The sequence below is a fragment of the Carcharhinus amblyrhynchos genome, unplaced genomic scaffold (assembly GCF_965287045.1).
Source record: "Carcharhinus amblyrhynchos unplaced genomic scaffold, sCarAmb.v2.hapA scaffold_662, whole genome shotgun sequence".
NCBI lineage: Eukaryota > Metazoa > Chordata > Chondrichthyes > Carcharhiniformes > Carcharhinidae > Carcharhinus > Carcharhinus amblyrhynchos.
The window spans coordinates 26,470-50,465 of record NW_027650402.1 but is presented as its reverse complement, the minus strand read 5'-3'; the positions used below and the strand labels follow the sequence as shown (position 1 = coordinate 50,465).

At 58.6% G+C, this 23,996-nt stretch overlaps 1 protein-coding gene across 1 annotated transcript in view; it reads left to right on the top strand.

The window, feature by feature from the left end:
* LOC145339764 (phosphofurin acidic cluster sorting protein 1-like) overlaps window positions 1-23,996 on the top strand; it is a 50,872-nt gene that overhangs the window by 787 nt on the left and 26,089 nt on the right. The window contains 5 exon segments of the mRNA XM_080184294.1: window positions 15,833-15,920; window positions 16,945-17,034; window positions 17,845-17,970; window positions 18,245-18,389; window positions 22,513-22,604. Coding sequence (XP_080040420.1) covers window positions 15,833-15,920; window positions 16,945-17,034; window positions 17,845-17,970; window positions 18,245-18,389; window positions 22,513-22,604 — 541 coding nt within the window.

The window sequence follows — 23,996 nt, the reverse complement described above, 5'->3', positions numbered from 1 at the left end:
ACCCCTCACCCTGTACCCCGCTCCTCCCCGAGCTGTGTACCCAGGTAAGGGGTATGGAACCGGGGGGACAGGGACTGGAATAACCCCCTTACCCTGTACCCAACCCTCACAGAGTCCCTACAGGGCACATGGAGACCATTCGACCCATCGAGTCTGCACCGATCACAACCCAGGCCCCATGTATTTACCCTCGCTAATCCCCCTGACACTAAGGGCCAATCCATCCAACCCGCACGCCTTTCGGAGTGTGGGAGGAAACCGGAGCACCCGGAGGAAGCCCACGCAGACACGGGGAGGATGTACTAACTCCACGCAGTCAGTGACCCGAGGCAGGAATCGAACCCGGGTCGCTGGTGCTGTGAGGCAGCAGCGCTAACCCACTGTGCCACCCTTCACTGTATCCATTTTCATTCTGCCCAATCCTTCCCGAACTGTGTGCCCAGGTAAAGAGCCTGCAGACCGGGGAGAGCCTCCCGATTCACACCCTCACCCCCACCCCCTCACCCCCACCCCCTCACCTTCACCCCCTTACCCTCACCCCCTTACTCTCACCCCCTCACCCCCTTACCCTCACCCCTTACCCTCACCCCCTTACCCTCACCCCGTACCCTCACCCCGTACCCTCACCCTCCTTCCCCCCTTCCCCTCACCCCCTTCCCCTCAGCCTCACCCTCACCCCCTTACCCTCACCCCCTCACCCTCACTCTCACCCTCACCCCCTCACTCTCTTACGCTCACCCTCACCCCCTCACCCCCATACCCCCTCATCTCCTCACAACCACTACCCCCTCACCCCCGTTACCCTCACCCCCTCTCCCCCACCCCCTGACCCCCTTACCCTCACCCCCTACCCCCTCATCTCCTCACAACCACTACCCCCTCACCCCCTTACCCTCACCCCCAACCCCTCACCCCTTTACCCTTATCCCCTCACCTTTACCCTCGCCCCCTCACCCTCGCCCCCTCACCCTCGCCCCCTCACCCCCTTACCCTCGCCCCCTCACCCTCGCCCCCTCACCCTTACCCCCACCCCCTTACCCCCACCCGCTTCTCCCTCACCCCGCTTCTCCCTCACCCCGCTTCTCCCTCACCCCGCTTCTCCCCCACCCCGCTTCTCCCCCACCCCGCTTCTCCGCTTCTCCCCCACCCCGCTTCTCCCCCACCCCGCTTCTCCCCACCCCGCTTCTCCCCCACCCCGCTTCTCCCCCACCCCGCTTCTCCCTCACCCCGCTTCTCCCTCACCTGTATGTCCAGGTAAGGAGCCCGGAACCGAGGATACAGGGTAGTTCTCGCTGCCTCCATCTTCACTCCCACCGTCACTGCGACTCTCTCTCTTTGTCTCTGTCTCCCTCATCCTTGTTCCACTTCCCCTCTGTCTGTCTCTCTGTCTGTCTGTCTGTCTGTCTCTCTCTCCCCCTCTGTCTCTCTCGTCTCCCTGTCCCCCTCTGTCTCTCTCTCTCTCCCTGTCCCCCTCTGTCTCTCTCTCTCTCTCCCCCTCTGTCTCTCTCTCTCCCTGTCCCCCTCTGTCTCTCTCTCTCCCTGTCCCCCTCTGTCTCTCTCTCCCCTGTCCCCCTCTGTCTCTCTCTCTCTCCCTGTCCCCTCTGTCTCTCTCTCTCTCCCCCTCTGCTCTCTCTCTCCCTGTCCCCCTCTGTCTCTCTCTCTCCCTGTCCCCCTCTGTCTCTCTCTCTCTGCCCCCCCTCTGTCTCTCTGTCCCCCCCTCTGTCTCTCTCTCTCCCTGTCCCCCTCTGTCTCTCTCTCTGTCCCCCCCCATCTCTCTCTCTCTGCCCCCACCCTCTCCTCTCTCTGCCCCCACCCTCTCTCTCTCTGTTACCTCCCCTCTCTCTGTCCCCCCCTCTCTCTCTCTCCACCTTCTCTGTACCCCCCTCTCTCTCCCTCTCTCTGTACCCCCTCTCTCTCTCCCTCTCTCTGTCCCCCCTCTCTCTCTCTGTCCCTCCTCTCTCTCTCTGTCCCTCCTCTCTCTCTCTGTCCCTCTCCCTTTCCCTCCTCTTTATTTCCCCCCTCCCATCCTCTCACTCCAACACTCTACCCACCCCCCCCCCCCACCCCAGCGCCGGTGCTTGCCCCCTGCTCCTTCAAGGTGCTGAGACATGGGGAGGGGGGACGCTGGGATCTGTACCAAACATGGAAGCTGTTGACCACCCCAGACATTCATTACTGACAACCTGCGGTGTTTTTGTGTGTCTGGGTCAGTTTGCTCATGGGTGTCTGTGAGTGCGTGAACCTAGGAATGTACGTGCACAGTGAGCTGCACGTGCCCGTGGGTGTGTAAGTTTTTTAAACAATATATGTGCATTTGTGTATGTGTGTCTGTCTGTGAGTCTGTGTATCCATGTGAGTCTATGTTTCTGTGTGTCTGCATTTGCGAGTCTGAATCTGCGTGAGCCTGCGTGTGGTCTGCGTGTGTGCATTACGTATGTGTTCGCCAGACTGCAGTGTACATGATTCCGTTTGCGTGTGAGTCCATGTGTCATATCTGATTGACAGCAACGGTCACGCATGTCTCTCTATTGTATCTTGTGGAGTGTGTTCACACTCCCTTTGATCCCCCCCTGGAGATTGCAGGGTGGGGGACTCGGGGGTTGTGGGGCGGGGACTGCGGGACGGGGTGGGGGGCTCACAGCAGCAGGTGCTGAGGGTTCTGGACAGTGTGGCGCTCACAGACAGTGGCTGGGTTTATATCACTGAGGATTCAGTAACTGTTCCGGGCTGCAAGATAACATCACCTCATCCACTCTCACTTGTTTATCACCTCGGTCTAAATCTGTCCTCCCCGGCTCAGCACACAGCGCCCTGAGGACAGTGTGCACAGTGACAACTCTCCCCACAGAGGGAAACTTAACGCATCCCCAGCACCAGTCTGTACTAAACACCAGAGCCAGAGGGTCAGTGCTGAGGGAGTGCCGCACTGCCAGAGGGTCAGTGCTGAGGGAGTGCTGCACTGCCAGAGGGTCAGTGCTGAGGGAGTGCCGCACTGTCAGAGGGTCAGTGCTGAGGGAGTGCTGCACTGCCAGAGGGTCAGTGCTGAGGGAGCGCCGCACTGTCAGAGGGTCAGTACTGAGGGAGTGCTGCACTGCCAGAGGGTCAGTGCTGAGGGAGCGCTGCACTGTGGGACGGTCGGTGCCGAGGGAGCGCCGCACTGTGGGAGGGTCAGTGCTGAGGGAGTGCTGCACTGTCAGAGGGTCAGTGCTGAGGGAGCGCCGCACTGTCAGAGGGTCAGTACTGAGGAGTGCTGCACTGCCAGAGGGTCAGTGCTGAGGGAGCGCTGCACTGTGGGACGGTCGGTGCCGAGGGAGCGCCGCACTGTGGGAGGGTCAGTGCTGAGGGAGCGCCGCACTGTGGGAGGGTCAGTGCCGAGGGAGCGCCGCACTGTGGGAGGGTCAGTGCCGAGGGAGCGCCGCACTGTGGGACGGTCGGTGCCGAGGGAGCGCCGCACTGTGGAAGAGTCAGTGCTGAGGGAGGGCCACACTGTCGGAGGGTCGGTGCTGAGGGAGCGCCACACTGTGGGAGGGTTGTAGGAGCTGGAGGAGGTGACAGAGATAGGGAGGGGGGTAGGGTCTGGAGGAGGTTACAGAGATAGTGAGGGGGTGTTGGGGGCTGAGGGTGTTACAGAGATAGAGAAGGAGTGTACACTGAGTTTGTGCCCTGCCTAGCCAGGGCTCCTGAGGCCAAGCCCCCCTCCGCGTAATGGACAGAATATGAGTTGGACCTTTAAATCCTGTGATCCTGGGAGGCACACTGGGTGAGAGCAGCTGGCAGATTGAGGCCTGAGGAGAATCCTAGGCCATTCCAGCTGTATCTGTGTGTGCCTGTGTGCAAGAGAGAGTGAGAGTGTGTGTGTGTCTGAGAGAGAGTGTGTGTGTGTCTGAGAGAGAGTGAGTGTGTGTCTGAAAAAGAGTGAGTGTGTGTGAATGTGTGTGTGTGAGAGAGAGTTTGTGTGTGTGTGAGAGAGAGAGGGAGAGTGAATGTGTCTGAGAGTGAGGGAGAATGAGTGTGTGTCTGAGAGAGAGTGAGAGTGTGTGTCTGAGAGAGAGTGAGAGTGTGTGTCTGAGAGAGAGTGAGAGTGTGTGTCTGAGAGAGAGTGAGAGTGTGTGTCTGAGAGAGAGTGAGAGTGTGTGTCTGAGAGAGAGTGAGAGTGTGTGTCTGAGAGTGAGAGTGTGTGCGTGAGAGAGAGTGAGAGTGTGTGCGTGAGAGAGAGTGAGTGTGTGCGAGAGAGAGTGGGTGTGTGCGAGAGAAAGTGGTTGTGTGCGAGAGAGAGTGGGTGTGTGCGAGAGAGAGTGGGTGTGTGCGAGAGAGAGTGGGTGTGTGCGAGAGAGAGTGGGTGTGTGCGAGAGAGAGTGGGTGTGTGCGTGAGAGAGTGGGTGTGTGCGTGAGAGAGTGGGTGTGTGCATGAGAGAGTGTGTGCGTGAGAGAGTGTGTGCGTGAGAGAGAGTGAGTGTGTGCGTGAGAGAGTGTGTGCGTGAGAGAGTGTGCGTGAGAGAGTGTGTGCATGAGAGAGTGAGTGTGCGCGTGAGAGAGTGTGCGTGTGAGTGAGTGTGCGCGTAAGAGAGAGAGAGTGAGTGTGAGAGAGAGGGAGAATGAGTGTGTGCATGAGAGAGAGGGAGTGTGTGTGTGTGAGAGAGGGAGTGTGTGTGTGTGAGAGAGGGTGTGTGTGTGAGAGAGAGAGGTTGTTGTGTGTGAGAGAGGAGTGTGTGTGTGTGAGAGAGGGAGTGTGTGTGTGAGAGAGGGAGTGTGTGTGTGTGAGAGAGGGAGTGTGTGTGAGTGTGAGAGAGGGAGTGTGTGTGAGTGTGAAAGAGAGTGTGTGTGAGAGAGCGTGTATGAGAGAGCGTGTATGAGAGAGCGTGTGTGTGAGAGAGCGTGTGTGTGTGAGAGAGGGTGTGTGTGTGAGAGAGAGTGTGTGTGTGTGAGAGAGAGTGTGTGTGTGAGAGAGAGAGTGTGTATCTGTGTGAGAGAGTGTGTGTCAGAGAGAGAGTTTGTGTGAGAGAGTGTGTGTGTGAGAGAGAGCGTGTGTGTGAGAGAGAGAGAGCGTGTGTGTGAGAGAGAGAGAGCGTGTGTGTGAGAGAGAGAGAGCGTGTGTGTGAGAGAGAGAGAGCGTGTGTGTGAGAGAGAGAGAGCGTGTTTGTGAGAGAGAGTGTGTGAGAGTGTGTGTGTGTGAGAGAGTGTGTATCTGTGTGAGAGAGTGGTGTGTGTGAGAGAGAGTGTGTGTGAGAGAGAGAGAGTGTGTGTGAGAAGGAAGTCGTGTCTGACAAATTTACTGGAGTTCTATGAGGATGTGTCTAGGGCGGTGATAGAGGAGAGCCGGTGGATGTGGTCTTTCTGGATTTTCAGAAGGCGTTTGACAAGGTACCTCACAAGAGGTTATTGCAGAAGGTCAGGGGACATGGAGTTGGGGGTAGGGTGTTAGTGTGGATAGAGGACTGGTTGTCAAATAGGAGGCAGAGAGTGGGGGTCAATGGGTGCTATTCGGATTGGCGGATGGTGACTAGTGGAGTGCCCCCAGGGGTCGGTGCTGGGGCCTCAGCTATTTACCATTTATATAGATGATTCTGGAGGAGGGAACCGAGTGTATGGTGTCGAAATTTGCTGATGACACCAAGATTGGTGGAACGGCAAATTGTGCAGAGGGTGTGGAGAGTCTACAGAAGGATCTAGATAGGCTGGGCGAATGGGCCAGGAAATGGCAAATGGAATTTAATGTTGGCAAGTGCAAGGTGGTCCACTTTGGTAGGAATAATGGTAGGAAGGATTATTACTTACGTGGAGAAAAACTGCAGCAGGCGACGGTGCAGAGGGACCTCGGGTCCTTGTGCATGAGTCGCAAAAACCCAGCTTGCAGGTGCAGCAGGTGGTCAGGAAGGCGAATGGGATGCTGGCCTTCATAGCGAGGGGGATTGAATATAAAAGTAGGGAGGTCTTGCTGCAGCTGTATAGGGCATTGGTGAGGCCGCAGCTGGAGTACCGTGTGCAGTTTTGGGCGCCGTACTTACGCAAGGATATTTTGGCCTTGGAGGGAGTGCAGAGGAGGTTTACTAGGCTGATGCCGGAGTTGAGGGGGTTGAGCTATGAGGAGAGGCTGAATAAACTAGGCTTTACTTGTTAGAGTTTAGAAGAATAAGGGGAGATCTCATTGAGACGTATAAGATGATGAATGGGATGGATAGGATAGAGGTGGAGAGACTCTTCCTGCTCAGAAAGGATAGTAGGACTGGGGGCACAGCCTCAAGATAAAAGGGGGGCGGTTTAGAATGGAGTTGAGGAGGAACTTCTTCACTCAAAGGGTGGTGAATCTCTGGAATTCTCTGCCCGTTGAAGTGGTGGAGGTTACCTCGCTAAATATTTTTAAGACACGGGTTGATGGGTTTTTGATAAGAGAGGGGATTAAGGGTTATGGGGAGAGGGCAGGAATGTGGAACTGAGCCACGACAGATCAGCCATGATCTTATTGAATGGCGGGGCAGGCTCGAAGGGCTAGATGGCCTACTCCTGCTCCTATTTCTTATGTTCTTATGAGAGAGAGTGTGTGTGAGAGAGAGAGTGTGTATCTGTGTGAGAGAGTGTGTATCTGTGTGAGAGAGTGTGTATCTGTGTGAGAGAGTGTGTGTGTGTGAGAGAGAGAGTGTGTGTGTGAAAGAGAGAGTGTGTGTGTGAGAGAGAGAGTGTGTGTGTGAGAGAGAGAGTGTGTGTGTGAAAGAGAGAGTGTGTGTGTGAGAGAGAGAGTGTGTGTGTGAGAGAGAGAGTGTGTGTGAGAGAGAGAGAGTGTGTGTGAGAGAGAGAGAGTGTGTGTGAGAGAGAGAGAGTGTGTGTGAGAGAGAGAGAGTGTGTGTGAGAGAGAGAGAGTGTGTGTGTGAGAGAGAGAGTGTGTGTGTGAGAGAGAGAGTGTGTGTGTGAGAGAGTGTGTGTGTGTGTGTGTGAGAGAGAGTGTGTGTGAGAGTGTGTGAGAGAGAGAGTGTGTATGTGAGAGAGAGAGTGTGTGAGAGAGAGAGTGTGTGAGAGAGAGAGTGTGTGTGTGAGAGAGTGTGTGTGTGAGAGAGAGAGTGTGTGTGTGAGAGAGTGTGTGTGAGAGTGTGTGTGTGAGAGTGTGTGTGCGTGCGAGTGAGTGTGTGTGCGCGAGAGTGTGTGTGCGCGCGGGAGTGTGTGTGCACGCGAGAGTGTGTGCGCGCGCGAGTGTGTGCGCGCGAGTGTGTGCGCGCGAGTGTGCGCGCGCGGGAGTGTGCGCGCGGGCGGGAGTGTGTGTGCGCGCGAGTGTGCGCGTGTGCGTGAAAGTGTGCGCGAGAGAGTGTGTGCGCGCGAGTGTGTGCGCGAGAGAGTGTGCGCGCGAGAGTGTGTGCGCGCGAGAGTGTGTGTGCGCAAGAGTGTGTGCGCGAGAGTGTGTGTGCGCGAGAGAGGGTGTGTGCGCGAGAGAGGGTGTGTTCGCGAGAGTGTGTGCGCGAGAGAGTGTGTGTGCGCGTGCGAGAGAGTGTGTGTGCGCGCGCGTGAGAGTGTGCGTGCGAGAGTGTCTGCATGAGAGTGTGTGCGCGCGCGAGTGTGTGCGCGCGCGCGAGTGTGCGCGTGTGCGTGAAAGTGTGCGCGTGTGCACGAGTGTGTGTGCGCGAGAGTGTGTGTGCGCGAGAGTGTGTGCGCGAGAGAGTGTGTGTGCGCGAGAGAGTGTGTGTGCGCGAGAGTGTGTGTGCGCGAGAGAGTGTGTGCGCGAGAGAGTGTGTGCGCGAGAGAGTGTGTGTGCGCGAGAGTGTGTGTGTGCGCGAGAGAGTCTGTGTGCGCGAGAGTGTGTGCGCGCGAGAGTGTGTGTGCGCACGAGAGAGTGTGTGCGCGAGAGAGTGTGTGCGCGAGAGAGTGTGTGCGCGAGAGAGTGTGTGCGCGAGAGAGTGTGTGCGCGAGAGAGTGTGTGCGCGTGAGAGTGTGTGTGCGCGAGAGAGTGTGTGCGCGAGAGAGTGTGCGCGCGAGAGAGTGTGTGTGCGCGAGTGTGTGTGCGCGAGTGTGTGTGCGCGAGAGAGTGTGTGCGCGCGAGAGTGTGTGTGCGCGCGTGTGCGTGAAAGTGTGCGCGTGTGCGCGAGAGTGTGTGTGCGCGAGTGTGTGTGCGCGAGAGAGTGTGTGTGCGTGAGAGTGTGTGCGCGCGAGAGAGTGTGCGCGAGAGAGTGTGCGCGCGAGTGTGCGCGAGAGAGTGTGTGCGCGAGAGAGTGTGTGTGCGCGAGAGAGTGTGTGTGCGCGAGAGTGTGTGTGCGCGTGCGAGAGCGTGTGTGCGCGCGCATGAGAGTGTGCATGCGAGAGTGTCTGCATGAGAGTGTGTGTGCGCGCCCGCGAGTGTGCGCGCCCGCGAGTGTGCGCGCCCGCGAGTGTGCGCGCCCGCGAGTGTGCGCGCCCGCGAGTGTGCGCGCCCGCGAGTGTGTGCGCGCGAGAGAGTGTGCGCGTGTGCGTGAAAGTGTGCGCGTGTGCACGAGAGAGTGTGCGCGCGCGAGAGAGAGTGTGTGCGCGAGTGTGTGCGCGAGTGTGTGCGCGAGAGAGTGTGTGCGCGAGAGAGTGTGTGCGCGAGAGAGTGTGTGTGCGCGAGAGTTTGTGTGCGCGAGAGTGTGTGTGCGCGAGAGAGTGTGTGTGCGCGAGAGAGTGTGTGTGCGCGAGAGTGTGTGCGAGAGAGTGTGTGCGCGAGAGAGTGTGTGCGCGAGAGAGTGCGCGCGAGAGTGTGTGCGCGAGAGAGTGTGTGCGCGAGAGAGTGTGTGCGCGAGAGAGTGTGTGCGCGAGAGAGTGTGTGCGCGAGAGAGTGTGTGCGCGAGAGAGTGTGTGTGCGCGAGAGAGTGTGTGTGCGCGAGAGAGTGTGTGTGCGCGAGAGTGTGTGTGCGCGAGAGAGTGTGTGTGCGCGAGTGAGTGTGCGCACGTGCGAGAGTGTGTGCGCGCACGTGAGAGTGTGCGTGCGAGAGAGTGTCTGCGTGAGAGTGTGTGTGTGCGCGTGAGAGTGTGCGCGCGCGAGAGTGTGCGCGCGCGAGTGTGCGCGCGCGAGAGAGAGTGCGCGCGCGCGAGAGAGTGTGTCTGCGCGAGAGTGTGTCTGCGCGAGAGTGTGTCTGCGCGAGAGTGTGTCTGCGCGAGAGTGTGTGTGCGTGCGCGAGTGTGTGTGCGCGAGAGTGTGCGCGCGCGAGAGTGTGCGCGCGCGAGAGTGTGCGCGCGCGAGAGTGTGCGCGCGCGAGAGTGTGCGCGCGAGAGAGTGTGCGCGCGAGAGAGTGCGCGCGAGAGAGTGTGCGCGCGAGAGAGTGTGCGCGCGAGAGTGTGTGCGTGCGAGAGAGTGTGTGCGCGCGAGAGAGTGTGTGCGCGCGAGAGAGTGTGTGCGCGCGAGAGAGTGTGTGTGCGCGAGAGAGTGTGTGTGCGCGAGTGAGTGTGTGTGCGCGAGTGAGTGTGTGTGCGCGAGTGAGTGTGTGTGCGCGAGTGAGTGTGTGCGCGTGAGTGAGTGTGTGCGCGCGAGTGAGTGTGTGTGCGCGAGTGAGTGTGCGCACGTGCGAGAGTGTGTGCGCGCACGTGAGTGTGTGCGTGCGAGAGAGTGTCTGCGTGAGAGTGTGTGTGTGCGCGTGAGTGTGCGCGCGCGAGAGTGTGCACGCGCGAGTGTGTGCGCGCGCGCGCGAGAGAGTGTGTCTGCGCGAGAGTGTGTCTGCGCGAGAGTGTGTCTGCGCGAGAGTGTGTGTGCGTGCGCGAGTGTGTGCACGAGAGTGTGTGCGCGCGAGAGTGTGTGCGCGCGTGAGTGTGTGCGCGCGAGAGTGTGTGCGCGCGAGAGTGTGCGCGCGAGAGTGCGTGTGCGCGAGAGTGTGCTCCCACGAGAGAGTGTGCGCGCGCGAGAGTGTGCGCGCGCGGGAGTGTGCGCGCGCGAGAGTGTGCGCGCGCGAGAGTGTGCGCGCGCGAGAGAGTGTGTGTGTTTGCGCGAGAGAGTGTGTGTGTGTGCGCGAGAGAGTGAGTGTGTGTGTGTGCGCGAGAGAGTGAGTGTGTGTGGGAGAGAGAGTGTGTGAGAGAGAAAGAGTGTTGTTTGTGTGCGTCTGCGTGTGTGTGTGTGGGGGGCAGGAGACTGCTGGCTTTGCCTCACATGGTGGAATAGCTACCCGATACACTCGAGGTCTAACCCTCGCCACGTTGAGGGTGACAGAGGAAGTTGTTTGGGATGGTGTGTGCTCTTTGACCTGGTGAGGGGATTGTGGGTGCGCTGTGAGAGGGTTCATGTGGCTGAAGGCTGGAGTACAGAGTTTGAGGGAGGGGATTGTGGGGGTGGGGGGTAGTTTGGGTGAGACACTCTGGGATGTGGACTCAGCTGCACGCTGTTCAATTTCTCTGTTTGCTGCAGTGTGTCTGACTGCTGTGGGTTTGCTTCACTTCCTGTAGGTACATCTGTCACTGTCGGTCTCTCTCTCTCGCGCGCACTCTGTCTCTAGCGCGCGCACTCTCTCGTGCACACACTCTCACGCGCGCACTCTCCCTCGCGCGCGCACTCTCCCTCGCGCACACTCTCGCACGCACACTCTCTCTCGTACACGCACTCTGTCTCTCGCGCACACACTTCCTAGCGCGCACACTATGTCTCGTGCACACACTCTCTCCAGCACGCACACTCCCTCCAGCGCGCACACTCTCTCCAGCGCGCACTCTCTCTAGCGCGCGCACTCTCTCTCACGCGCGAACTCTCTCCAGCGCGCGCACTCTCTCCAGCGCGTGCACTCTCTAGCGCGCACTCTCTCTAGCGCGCGCACTCTCTCTAGCGCGCACACACTCTATCCAGCGCGCGCACTCGCTCCAACGCGCGCACTCTCTTCAATGCGCGCACTTGCTCCAGCACGCAGACTCTCGCAAGCGCGCAGGCTCTCTCCAGCGCGCACTCTCTCTCCAGCGCGCTGTCTCACCAGCGCGCACTCTCTGTCCAGCGCGCACTCTCTGTCCAGCGCGCACACTCTGTCCAGCGCGCACACTCTGTCCAGCGCGCACACTCTCTCTTTCGCCCAAACGCGCTCTCCCGTGCGTGCAAAAGCCCCCTCCCCCTCGCGGTCACACCCCCTCCCCTTTGAGGTCGTGCCCCCTCCCCCTCGTGGTCGTGCCCCTCACCCTCACGCCCGCACCCGCGCCCCCTCCCCCTCGCGCCTGTGTCGCCTCCCCCTCGCGGTCGCGCCTGCACGCCCTCCCCCTTGCAGTCATGCCCCCTCCCCCTCGCAGTCACACCCCTTCCCCTCCCTCTCACGCCCGCGCCTCATACCCCTCGCGGTCGAGCCCCCTCCCCCTCGTGCCACCTCGCTCCCCTTTACGCCCGTGCCACTTCCCCATCGCGGTCGCCCGCTCTCCCCCTCGCGGGCGCGCGCTCTCCCCCTCGCGGGCGCGCGCACTCTCCCCCTCGCGGGCGCGCGCGCTCTCCCCCTCGCGGGCGCGCGCTCTCTCCCTCGCAGTGCGCGCGCTCTGCCCCTCAAGGTTGCGCGCTCTCCCCCTCGTGAGCGTGCGCTCCACCCCCCCACCCCCACCAGGGGGCGCGCTCCGCACCTCCCATGAGCGCGTGCTCCGCTCCCCCAGGCGCGCGCTCTGCCCCCAGTGGGCGTGCCCCCTCCCCCCCCAGTGGGCGCGCCCCCTCCCCCCCTAGCGGTCGCGCCCCCTCCCCCCCAGCGGTCGCGCCCCCTCCCCCCCAGCGGTCGCGCCCCCTCCCCCCCAGCGGTCGCGCCCCCTCCCCCCAGCGGTCGCGCCCCCTCCCCCCCAGCGGTCGCGCCCCCTCCCCCCCAGCGGGCGCGCCCCCTCCCCCCCAGCGGGCGCGCCCCCTCCCCCCAGCGGTCGCGCCCCCTCCCCCCCAGCGGTCGCGCCCCCTCCCCCCCAGCGGGCGCGCCCCCTCCCCCCCAGCGGGCGCGCCCCCTCCCCCCCAGCGGTCGCGCCCCCTCCCCGCCCTAGTGGGCGCGCACCCTCCCCCTCTCGCGGGCGCGCCCCCTCCCCTTCTCGCGGGCGCGCCCCCTCCCCTTCTCGCGGGCGCGCCCCCTCCCCTTCTCGCGGGCACCCCCTCCTCCCCAGTGCACCCCCTCCCTTGCCAGCCACCCCATGGGCCCTCACCCTCCCCCCTGCGGGCGCACACGTATCCCCTCGCGCGCTATCACTCTTTAATGCTTGAACCTATCATGAAGGAAGGAATAGCGAGACATCGGGATATAAATTGTCCCATTGGTAAGATACAGCATGGGTTCATGAAGGGAAGGTCATGTTTGATTAATTTGGTGGAATTCTTTGAGAACGTTACATGTGCAGTGGACAATGGGGAACCTGTGGATGTGGTGTATCTGGATTTCCAGAAGGCATTTGACAAGGTGTCGCACCAAAGACTGCTTCGTAAGATAAAGTGTGGGGGTAAATGGATATTTTTCTGGTTGGCGATCAGTGACTAGTGGTGTGCCTCAGGGCTCAGTGTTGGGACCACAATTGTTTACAATTTACATAGATGATTTGGAGTTGGGGACCAAATGTAGTGTCAAAATTCACAGATGACACTAAGATGAGTGGCAGAGCAAAGTGTGCAGAGGATGCTGAAAGTCTGCAAAGGGATATAGATAGTGTAAGTGAGTGGGCGAGGGTCTGACAGATGGAGTACAATGTTGGTAAATGGGAGGTCATCCATTTTGGTCGGAATAACAGCAAAATGGACTATTATTTAAATGGTAAAAAATTGCAGCATGCTGCTGTGCAGAGGGACCTGGGTGTCCTTGTGCAGGAATCTCAAGGAGTTGGTTTGGAGGTGCAGCAGGTAATTAAAAAGGCAAATGGAATTTTGTCCTTCATTGCTAGAGGGGTGGAGTTTAAAAACAGCGAGGTTATGTTGCAGCTGAATAAGGTGCTGGTGAGGCCACACCTGGAGTACTGTGTACAGTTTTGGTCTCCTTACTTGAGAAAGGATATACTGGCATTGGAGAGGATGCAGAGGAGATTCACTCGGTTGATTCCGGAGTTGAGAGGGTTGGATTATGAGGAGAGACTGAGTAGACTGGGGCTATACTGATTGGAATTCAGAAGAATGAGGGGAAATCTTATAGAAACATATAAGTTTATGAAGGGAATCGATAAGATAGAAGCAGGGAAGTTGTTTCCACTGGTGGGTGAGACTAGAACTAGGGGGCATGGCCTCAAAATAAGGGGGAGCAGATTTAGGACTGAGTTGAGGAGGAACTTCTTCACCCAAAGGGTTGTGAATCTGTGGAATTCCCTGCCCAGCTGAGGCTCCCTCATTGAATGTTTTTAAGGCAAGGATAGATAGATTTTTGAACAGTAAAGGAATTAAGGGTTATGGTGAGCGGGCGGGTAAGTGGAGCTGAGTCCACGAAAAGATCAGCCATGATCTTATTGAATGGCAGAGCAGGATCGAGGGGCCAGATGGCCGACTCCTGCTCCTAGTTCTTATATTCTCACACTCTCTCACGCGCACACACACACACCCACACACACTCTCTCTCTCTCACACACTCTCTCTCTCACACACTCTCTCTCTCACACACACACTCTCTCTCTCTCTCATGCACTCTCTCTCTCACACATTTTCTCTCTCACACATTCTCTCTCTCGCACTCTCTCTCTCTCGCACTCTCTCTCGCACTCTCTCTCTCTCGCACTCTCTCTCTCGTGCACTCTCTCTCTCGCGCACTCTCTCTCTCGCGCACTCTCTCTCGCGCACTCTCTCTCGCGCACTCTCTCTCGCGCACTCTCTCTCTCGCGCACTCTCTCTCTCGCGCACTCTCTCGCGCACTCTCTCTCGCGCACTCTCTCTCTCGCGCATTCTCTCTCTCTTGCACTCTCTCTCACACTCTCTCTCTCACATTCTCTCTCGCACTCTCTCTCACTCTCTCTCGCACTCTGTCTCTCGCGCACTCTGTCTCTCGCGCACTCTGTCTCTCGCGCACTCTGTCTCTCGCGCACTCTGTCTCTCGCGCACTCTGTCTCTCGCGCGCTCTCTCTCGCGCGCTCTCTCTCGCGCGCTCTCTCTCACGCGCACTCACTCTCACGCGCACTCACTCTCACGCGCACTCTCTCTCGCGCGCACTGTCTCTCGCGCACTCTCTCTCTCGCGCACTCTCTCTCTCGCGCACTCTCTCTCGCGCACTCTCTCTCGCGCGCACTCTCTCTCTCGCGCACTCTCACCCGCAGACATCCCTTTCCCACAGGGGGACGGACTGGACCTATCCCACTGGGGGAGGGGGGGAGAGAGTGAGGCAGATCCCAGAGATACCCCTATCCCACTGGGGGAGGGGGGGGGAGAGAGTGAGGCAGATCCCACAGGAAAGAGGGGGACGGACTGGACTGTCCCAGAGAGAGGGGGACGGACTGGACTGACTCCCAGAGAGAGGGGGCCGGACTGGACTGTCCCAGAGAGAGGGGGACGGACTGGACTGGCTCCCAGAGAGAGAGGGACAGACTGGACTGATTTCCAGAGAGAGGGGGATGGACTAGACTCGCTCCAAGAGAGAGGGAGGCGGACAGGACCCCCCCCCCTCCCCCCCCAGATAAAATATCTCCCCTCCCCAGATCAAACACTGCCCCTTCCCCAGATCAAACACTGCCCCCTCCCCAGATCAAACACGCTTCCCCCTCCCTAGATCAAACACACTGCCCCCTCCCCAGATCAAACACACTGCCCCCTCCCCAGATCAAACACACTCCCCCCTCCCCAGATCAAACACGCTTCCCCCTCCCCAGATAAAACACTCTCCCCCCTCCCCAGATCAAACACTCTCCCCCCTCCCCAGATCAAACACACTCCCCCCTCCCCAGATCAAACACTCTCCCCCCTCCCCAGATCAAACACGCTTCCCCCTCCCCAGATCAAACACGCTTCCCCCTCCCCAGATCAAACACGCTTCCCCCTCCCCAGATCAAACACTCTTCCCCCTCCCCAGATCAAACACGCTTCCCCCTCCCCAGATCAAACCCTGTCCCCCCTCCCCAGATCAAACACGCTTCCCCCTCCCCAGATCAAACCCTGTCCCCCCTCCCCAGATGAAACCCACCCGCCACCCCCGGCCCCGATCAAACCCTTTCCCCTCTCCAGCTGAACATATTGGCACTGCAGGGAGTGGCAGTGAGCAGGCAGAGGGAAGTGGGAGGCTGCATGTTATCCAGCTTAGTGTGATGTTATACAGAGACTCCGCTGTGAGTGCTCGCTGGGATAGAGAGACAGACAGCTGGCAATACACGGGAGGAGCAGAGACAGACAGACAGACAGATGGGGAGAGAAGGAGAGTCAAAGGAAAATCTTTCCAAAGTGTCAAATCTAAAAGGCAGCATTTCTACAAGAAAAGGGGCACAGCAGGGGGGGAAAGGGGCAGGGAGAGGGGCAAAGCCTCGTGAACTCTGACACCCCTCTCTCCTCCCACTCTGCCCTGCTCCTCACCCCCACTCTGCCCTTCCTTCCCAACAGGGGGGTGAGGGAAGGGATAGGATCTCCCTGAGCGAGTAGGTCTCAAGGGGGTGAGGGAAGGGGTACAGTCGCTGCTCTCTGACCCTCTCTCCTCCGCTCTGCCTCTTCCCCCACTGTTTTGCCATCCCACGGTGTGGGGCGGGGTGGTGAGGAACGGGTTGGGTGAGGAAGGTGGTGAGGGGTTGGGTATAGTCTCGGGTTGAAGGAACGGGATGCAGTCTCGGGAAGCGGGGTACAGTCGCCCTCTCTCCTCCGCTCTGCCTCTTCCCCCCCCCCCCCCGGTTCTGCGTCCCACAGGGGGTGAGGGACGGGGTGGGTGAGGAAGAGGGTGAGGGGATGGGTACAGTCTCGGGTTGAAGGAAGGGGGTGCAGTCTCGGGAAGCGGAGTACAGTCGCTGCTCTCTCACCCTCTCTCCTCTCCCTGGGCAGATTATTCAGTTTAACACTGAAGAAGCTTCTGGTTCTGAAGGAATTGGACAAAGATCTCAGCTCAGTGGTAATCGCCGTCAAATTGCAGGTGAAGCTGGACGCCGGCACTGCGAAGGGGCACAGCCTGCCCACGGTGGGGTGGGGGGGAACCTGCAGGGGGTGGTGTCGGTGTGGTGGTGAGGATGGGTCTACAGCGTGGGATTCATTGGGGTGAGGGTGGGTTGGCAAGGTAGGGCTCTGCAGGGTGGGGCTTGGTGGGGTGGGGCGTGGGTTGAGGATGGGGTCTGTAGGGTGGGGCTCAGCAGGGTGGGGGGTGGGTGAGGGTGGGGTCTGCAGGGTGGGGCTCAATGGGGTGGGGGGTGGGGTCTGCAGGGTGGGTCTCAGTGGGGTGGGGAGGTGGGTGATGGGGGGTGTGCAGGATGGGTGACGTGGGAAGTGGGGGTGGATGAGAGGGGGTTTGCAGGCTGGGGTCTCTGGGTTGAGAGTTAGGGGTCTGTACAATGGGGGATTGGGGCTGTGTGGGAAGCTGGGGCTGGGTGGGGAGGGGGTCTTGCTGTGGGAGGCTCACTTGGGGTAAGGGGTGTGGCTGGGTGAGGGAGAGAGGGGTGGGGCTGGAGGAGGGGCTGGTTGAGGGAGAGGGGTTGGGTGAAGGGGGATGGGTTGGGTGAAGGGGGTGGGGCTGGGTAAGGGAGAGGGTGGGGCTGGGGGAGGGGCTGGGTGAGGGAGAGGGGTTGGATGAAGGGGGGTGGGGCTGGGTGAGGGAGAGGGGTTGGGTGAAGGGGGTGGGGCTGGGTGAGGGAGAGGGGTTGGGTGAAGGGGGTGGGACTGGGTGAGGGAGAGGGGTTGGGTGAAGGGGGTGGGGCTCGGGGAGGCGGTTGCTCTGGGGGAGGGTGTGTCGCTGAGCGTTGGGGCTGGGTTAATGATCTGATCTGGGGATCTCTGGGTGTTGGGCTGGGTTAATGATCTGATCTGGGGATCTCTGGGTGTTGGGCTCGGTTAATGATCTGATCTGGGGATCTCTGGGTGTTGGGGCTGGGTTAATGATCTGATCTGGGGATCTCTGGGTGTTGGGCTCGGTTAATGATCTGATCTGGGGATCTCTGGTTCTGTAGGGATCGAAACGAGTGCTGAGGACCAACGAGATTCCCCTGACCAACAGCAACCTGATGGAGACCGACCTGCAACTGACCTTCTCTCTGCAGGTAAATGCTGCTATCCTAGGAGCCATTCCCATAACCCCTCCCATCCTCTGTGGGATTGGGGGTGGGGGGGTCTCTGGGAGATTAGGGGTGAGCGTGTCTCTGGGGGATAGGGGATGGGGATGGTCTCTGGGAGATTGGGGGGTGGGTCTCTGAGGGATTGAGAATGTGGGTCTCTGGGGGATTGGAGGTGTGCGTGTCTGGGGGATTGGGGGTCTGGGTCTCTGGGGGATTGGGGGCGTGGGCCTCTGGGGGATTGGGGGCGTGGGCCTCTGGGGGATTGGGGGCGTGGACCTCTGGGGGATTGGGGGCGTGGGTCTCTGGGGGATTGGAGTGGGGCGTGGGTCTCGGGGATTGGGGGCATGGGTCTCTGGGGGATTGGAGGTGGGGGTCTCTGGGGGATTGGAGGTGGGGCGTGGGTCTCTGGGGATTGGGGGTGTGGGTCTCTGGGGGATTGGGGGCATGGGGGTCTCTGGGGGATTGGGGGCATGGGGGGTCTCTGGGGGATTGGGGGCATGGGGGTCTCGGGGGGATTGGGAGCATGGGGGTCTCTGGGGGATTGGGGTGTTCTGTGTGGGATTGGAGGCGGGGGTCTCTGGGGGATTGGAGGCGGGGGTCTCTGGGGGATTGGAGGCGGGGGTCTCTGGGGGATTGGGGGCATGGGGGTCTCTGGGGGATTGGGGTGTTCTGTGTGGGATTGGGGGCGGGGGCCTCTGGGGGATTGGGGGCGGGGGGTCTCTGGGGGATTGGGGGCGGGGGCCTCTGGGTTTCTGATCCACACCAACAGTCTTTTCCCCTGCATTTTCTCTGCAGTATCCTCACTTCCTGAAGCGAGATGCTAACAAGCTGCAGGTGATGTTACAGCGGAGGAAGCGATACAAGAATCGAACCATCCTGGGATATAAAACACTGGCTGTCGGCATGATCAACATGGCTGAGGTAATGACCATCAGTCCCCTCCCCCACCCCCCCCATCCCCCCAACCCCCCATCCACCCAACCAGCCCTTACAACCCCCCCCTCCAGCCTCTACACCTCCCCAAGCCCCTCCAGCCCCTCTACACCCCCTCCCTCCAGCCCCCTGCACCCGCTCCCTATCTCTGTAACTTGCTGTGGCTGGGGGTCTGATTATAAACTGCGCTGGGACTGGTTTTGGTTCGAGGGGCTGGGTGACCGCTGCTTCCCGCTGCTGATGTTCTCTCCACTGTTTGCAGGTGATGCAGCACCCCAGTGAGGGAGGACAGGTACTGGGCCTCCACAGCAATGTCAAGGAGGCCTCCACCCTGGTTGCTGAAGTGAGAATTTACTCCTTGTCCAGTCAGCCCATTGACCATGAAGGCCCGAAGGTGAAGATGTCAGGTCAGTGGCAGCACCGTGCCGCGGGCACCAGCTAGTCGACTGTGGCGGGGGCGTCACTGCTCAGCCGTACGGGGAGACTGGGTCGTTGGGCACAGGGTCAGGAGGTAGAGCCAGGCTGCTTGGTGTATTGAGGGGACCTCTCGATCTGAACTGGTGAGATCAGTGAAGCCAGCCTAGGCCGGGGATGAGGCCTGGGCCTTTCCTGTGCAGGGGAGCCCTCTTCCCCATTGAGCTGCAGGGCATGTTTCCCAGGCTGGCCTTGATGCGCTAGGCCCAGGGATCCTGTGGCGGCCTCCCATTAGGATTGTGGCCAAGCACCGCCCCCCCCACAACACTACCTCCTCCTCATGAGCCTCAGACAAGGGACAGGTGATGGCCTAGTGGTATTATCACTGGACTATTGTTCCAGAAACTCAGCCAATGTTCTGGGGGACCCGGGTTCGAATCCCGCCACGGCAGATGGTGGAATTTGAATTCAATAAAAAATATCTGGGACTAAGAATCTACTGATGATCCATTGTGGGAAAAACCCATTTGGTTCCCTTTAGGAAAGGAAATCTGCCGTCCTTACCCCGGTCTGGCCTACATGTGACTCGAGAGCCACAGCAACTCTCAACTGCCCCTCCAAGGGCAACTAGGGATGGACAATAAATGCTGGCCCAGCCAGAGACAAAAATGGGTTTCCTCCAGGTGCTTTGGTTTCCTCCCATAGTCCAAAGATGTGCGTGTTAGGGTGGATTGGCCACACTAAATTGCCCCTTAGTGTCAGGGAGTCTAGCTAGGGTACATGTATTGAGTGATGAGGATAGGGCCTGGGTGGGATTGTGGTCACTGTAGATTCAATGGGTCGAATGTAGGGATTCTACAATAATCCCATTTTAGAGCAGCACAGTGGGTTAGCACTGCTGCCTCGCAGCGCCAGGGACCCAGGCACAGTGGGTTAGCACTGCTGCCTCACAGTGCCAGGGACCCAGGCAGCACGGTGACACAGTGGGTTAGCACTGCTGCCTCACAGTGCCAGGGACCCAGGCAGCACGGTGACACAGTGGTTAGCACTGCTACCTCACAGTGCCAGGGACCCAGGCAGCACGGTGACACAGTGGGTTAGCACTGCTGCCTCACAGTGCCAGGGACCCAGGCAGCACGGTGACACAGTGGGTTAGCACTGCTACCTCACAGTGCCAGGGACCCAGGCAGCACGGTGACACAGTGGTTAGCACTGCTGCCTCACAGTGCCAGGGACCCAGGCAGCACGGTGACACAGTGGGTTAGCACTGCTGCCTCACAGTGCCAGGGACCCAGGGCAGCACAGTGGCACAGTGGTGAGCACTGCTGCCTCACAGCGCTAGGGACCCAGGCAGCACGGTGACACAGTGGGTTAGCACTGCTGCCTCACAGTGCCAGGAACCCAGGCAGCAGGATGGCAGAGTGGTTAGCACTGCTACCTCACAGTGCCAGGGACCCAGGCAGCACAGTGGGTTAGCACTGCTGCCTCACAGTGCCAGGGACCTGGGGCAGCACAGTGGCACAGTGGTGAGCACTGCTGCCTCACAGCGCTAGGGACCCAGGCAGCACGGTGACACAGTGGGTTAGCACTGCTGCCTCACAGTGCCAGCGACCCAGGCAGCACAATGGCACAGTGGGTTAGCACTGCTGTCTCACAGTGCCAGGGACCCAGGCAGCACAGTGGGTTAGCACTGCTGCCTCACAGTGCCAGCGCCAGGGACCCAGGGCAGCACAGTGGCACAATGGTTAGCACTGCTGCCTCACAGTGCCAGCGCCAGGGACCCAGGGCAGCACAGTGGCACAGTGGTGAGCACTGCTGTCTCACAGCGCTAGGGACCCAGGCAGCACGGTGGCACAATGGTTAGCACTGCTGCCTCACAGCGCCAGGGACCCGGGTTCAGTTCCCGGCTTGGGTCACTCTGTGTGGAGTTTGCATGTTTTCCCCGTGTCTGCATGGGTTTCCTCCGGGTGCTCCAGTTTCCTCCCACAGTGCAAAGATGTGCGGGTTAGGTGGATCGGCCGTGTTAAATTGACCCTTAGTGTCAAGGGATTAAATCATAGAATCCCTACAGCGCAGAAAGAGTCCATTTGGCCCATCGAGTCTGTACTGGCCACAATCCCACCCAGGTGCTCTTCCTGTAACCCAACACATTTACCCTGCTAATTCCCCTGACCTTACAGTAAATTTAGCACAGCCAGTCAACCTAATCTGCACATTTTTGCACTGTGGGGGGGAAACCGGAGCACCCAGAGGAAACCCACGCAGACACGGGGAGAACGTGCAGACTCCACACAGACAGCGACCCGAGGCCGGAAATCGAACCCGGGTCCCTGGCGCTGTGAGGCAGCAGTGCTAACCACTGTGCCACCCCAAGGGTAAATTAGCAGGGTAAATATGTGGGGTTACGGGGATAGGGCCTGGGTGGGATTGTGGTCGGTGCAGACTCGATGGGTTGAATGGCCTCTTTCTGCACTGTCGGGATCCTATGAATATTGGAGGGGAGGTAAGGATTGTGGAAGCAGGTGGACTGTTAGAGACAGGTGGTGTTGTGCTAAATGGGCAGCAAATGTCAACTAAATAGGACGAATCTAAAAGAGGTGCCAGAATACACAGAGCTGGGAGTGTCTGTACAGAAAGTACTGACAACTCCAGGGCAAGCTGTGTAAAATATGTAAACCAGTAGCTTTATAAATAGAGAAACAGAGAACAAAAGTGATTACTCCGAACCTTCAGCAATGATGTATACAGGCGTCAGCCAGAGCACTGGGCCCAGTTCTGAGCTCCACATGTCAGGAAGGCCTTGGAGTGAAACACAGAAACTAGAAGCAGGAGGAGGCCATTCGGCCCTTCGAGCCTGCTCCGCCATTCATTTTTGATCATGGCCGATCATCGAATTCAACATCTCCTCTTCCCCCCATATTCCTCGATCCCTTGAGCCCCAAGAGCTACATCTAATTTCTTCCTGAAATCACACAACGTTTGGGCCTCAACTACTTTCTTGGGTCATTGTGTGTGTGGAATTTGCACATTCTCCTCGTGTCTGCATGGGTTTCCTCCAGGTGCTCCAGTTGCCTCCGGCAGTCCGAAGATTTGTGAGTTAGGTTAATTGGCTATGCTAAAATTGCCCCTTAGTTTCCTGAGATGAGTAGGTTAGAGGGATTAGCAGGTAAATGTGCAGGGATACGGGGGTAGGGCCTGGGTGGGATTATGGTCGGTGCAGACTCAATGGGCCAAATAGCCTCTTTCTGCACTGTAGGGATTCTATGATTCTGTAAGAGTGAATTCCACACATTCACCACCCTCTGGGTGAAGAAATTTCTCCTCACCTCAGTTCTAAAAGGTTTACCCCTTATCCTCAAACTATCACCACCCCTAGTTCTGGACTCCCCCCACCATCGGGAACATTCTTTGTGAATCTACCCTGTCTAACCCTGTTAGAATTTATAAGTTTCTATCAGATCCCCTCTCACTCTTCTAAACTCCAGTGAATATAATCCTAACTGAGGAAGATTTTCTAGAGTGCTCCCAGGGATGAGGGAGCTTCAGTTCACATGGTGAGACGGGGAGAAACTGGGATCATTTCCCTCAGAGCAGAGAAGGTTAAGAAGAGATTGAATCGAGGCATTCAGAATCCGGAAGGGTTTGGATAAAGTGAATAAGGAGGAAGTTTTTCCAGTGTCAGGAGAGTGGAAGAGGACACAGACTGAAGAGAATCGGGGAAAGAACCAGAAGGGGAGATGAGGAGAATGTTTTTTTGTGAGTTATTGTGATCTGGAAGGCGCTGCCTGAAAGGGCGGTAGAAGCAAATTCAACAGGAACTTTCAAACGTGGAGGAGGAGATACTGGAAAAGGAGAGATTTGCAGGGCTGTGGGGAGAAGAGTGTAAAGGGGAAGGGGGAAGTAATTGGACAGATCATTGAAAGATATCACAGGAAGGGTGGGCCAAATGGCCTCCTCCTGTGCTGTCTTCTTCGATGTGTGGATCAAATGACAATCAGTAAAGTTTGAAGAGGCAGTATTGGGAAGTTGTTGCAATGTTCAGGGTCAGTGCATTTCCTGAGGGAGCTGATTTGGGTGTTGAGTGTGAGGCTGAGAGAGTGCTTTCATTCTCCGCAGATCGATCCCCAGATATCGATAACTACTCCGAGGATGAGGATGACAGCTTCTCATCTGAGCAGGAAGTTAGTGACGATCCATTACAAGGGCAGGTAATTCTAGAATGTTCCTCCTGAAGGAGCTGCCTCTCACTGGGGTACCGGTCCCCCACACACACTGACTCTCACTGGGGTACGGGTCCCACACACACTGACTCTCACTGGGGTACGGGTCCCACACACACTGACTCTCACTGGGGTACGGGTCACACACACTGACTCTCACTGGGGTACAGGTCCCACATGCACTGACTTTCACTGGGGTACGGGTCCCACACGCACTGACTTTCACTGGGGTACGGGTCCCACACACACTGACTCTCACTAGGGTACGGCTCCCACACACACACTGACTCTCACTGGGGTACGGCTCCCACACACACACTGACTCTCACTGGGGTACGGGTCCCACACACACACTGACTCTCACTGGGGTATGGGTCCCACACACACTGACTCTCACTGGGGTACGGGTCCCACACACACACTGACTCTCACTGGGGTACGGGTCCCACACACACACTGACTCTCACTGGGGTACGGGTCCCACACACACACTGACTCTCACTGGGGTACGGGTCCCACACACACACTGACTCTCACTGGGGTACGGGTCCCACACACACTGACTCTCACTGGGGTACGGGTCCCACACACACTGACTCTCACTGGGGTACATAAGAACATAAGAAATAGGAGCAGGAGTAGGCCATCTAGCCCTTCGAGCCTGCCCCGCCATTCAATAAGATCATGGCTGATCTGTTGTGGCTCAGTTCCACTTTCCCGCCCTCTCCCCATAACCCTTAATCCCCTCTCTTATCAAGAACCCATCAACCCGCTTCTTAAAAATATTTAGCGAGGCAGCCTCCACCACTTCAATGGGCAGAGAATTCCAGAGATTCACCACCCTTTGAGTGAAGAAGTTCCTCCTCAACTCCGTTCTAAACCGCCTCCCCTTTATCTTGAGGCTGTGCCCCTAGTCCTACTGTCTTTTTTGAGCGGGAAGAGTCTCTCCACCTCTATCCTATCCATCCCATTCATCATCTTATACGTCTCAATGAGATCTCCCCTCATTCTTCTAAACTCTAACGAGTACAAGCCTAGTTTATTCAGCCTCTCCTCATAGCTCAATCCCCTCAACTCCGGTATCAGCCTAGTAAACCTCCTCTGCACTCCCTCCAGGGCCAAAATATCCTTGCGCAGGTGCGGCGCCCAAAACTGCACACAGTACTCCAGCTGCGGCCTCACCAATGCCCTATACAGCTGCAGCAAGACCTCCCTACTTTTATATTCAATCCCCCTCGCTATGAAGGCCAGCATCCCATTCGCCTTCCTGACCACCTGCTGCACCTGCAAGCTGGGTTTTTGCGACTCATGCACAAGGACCCCGAGGTCCCTCTGCACCGTCGCCTGCTGCAGTTTTTCGCCACGTAAGTAATAGTCCTT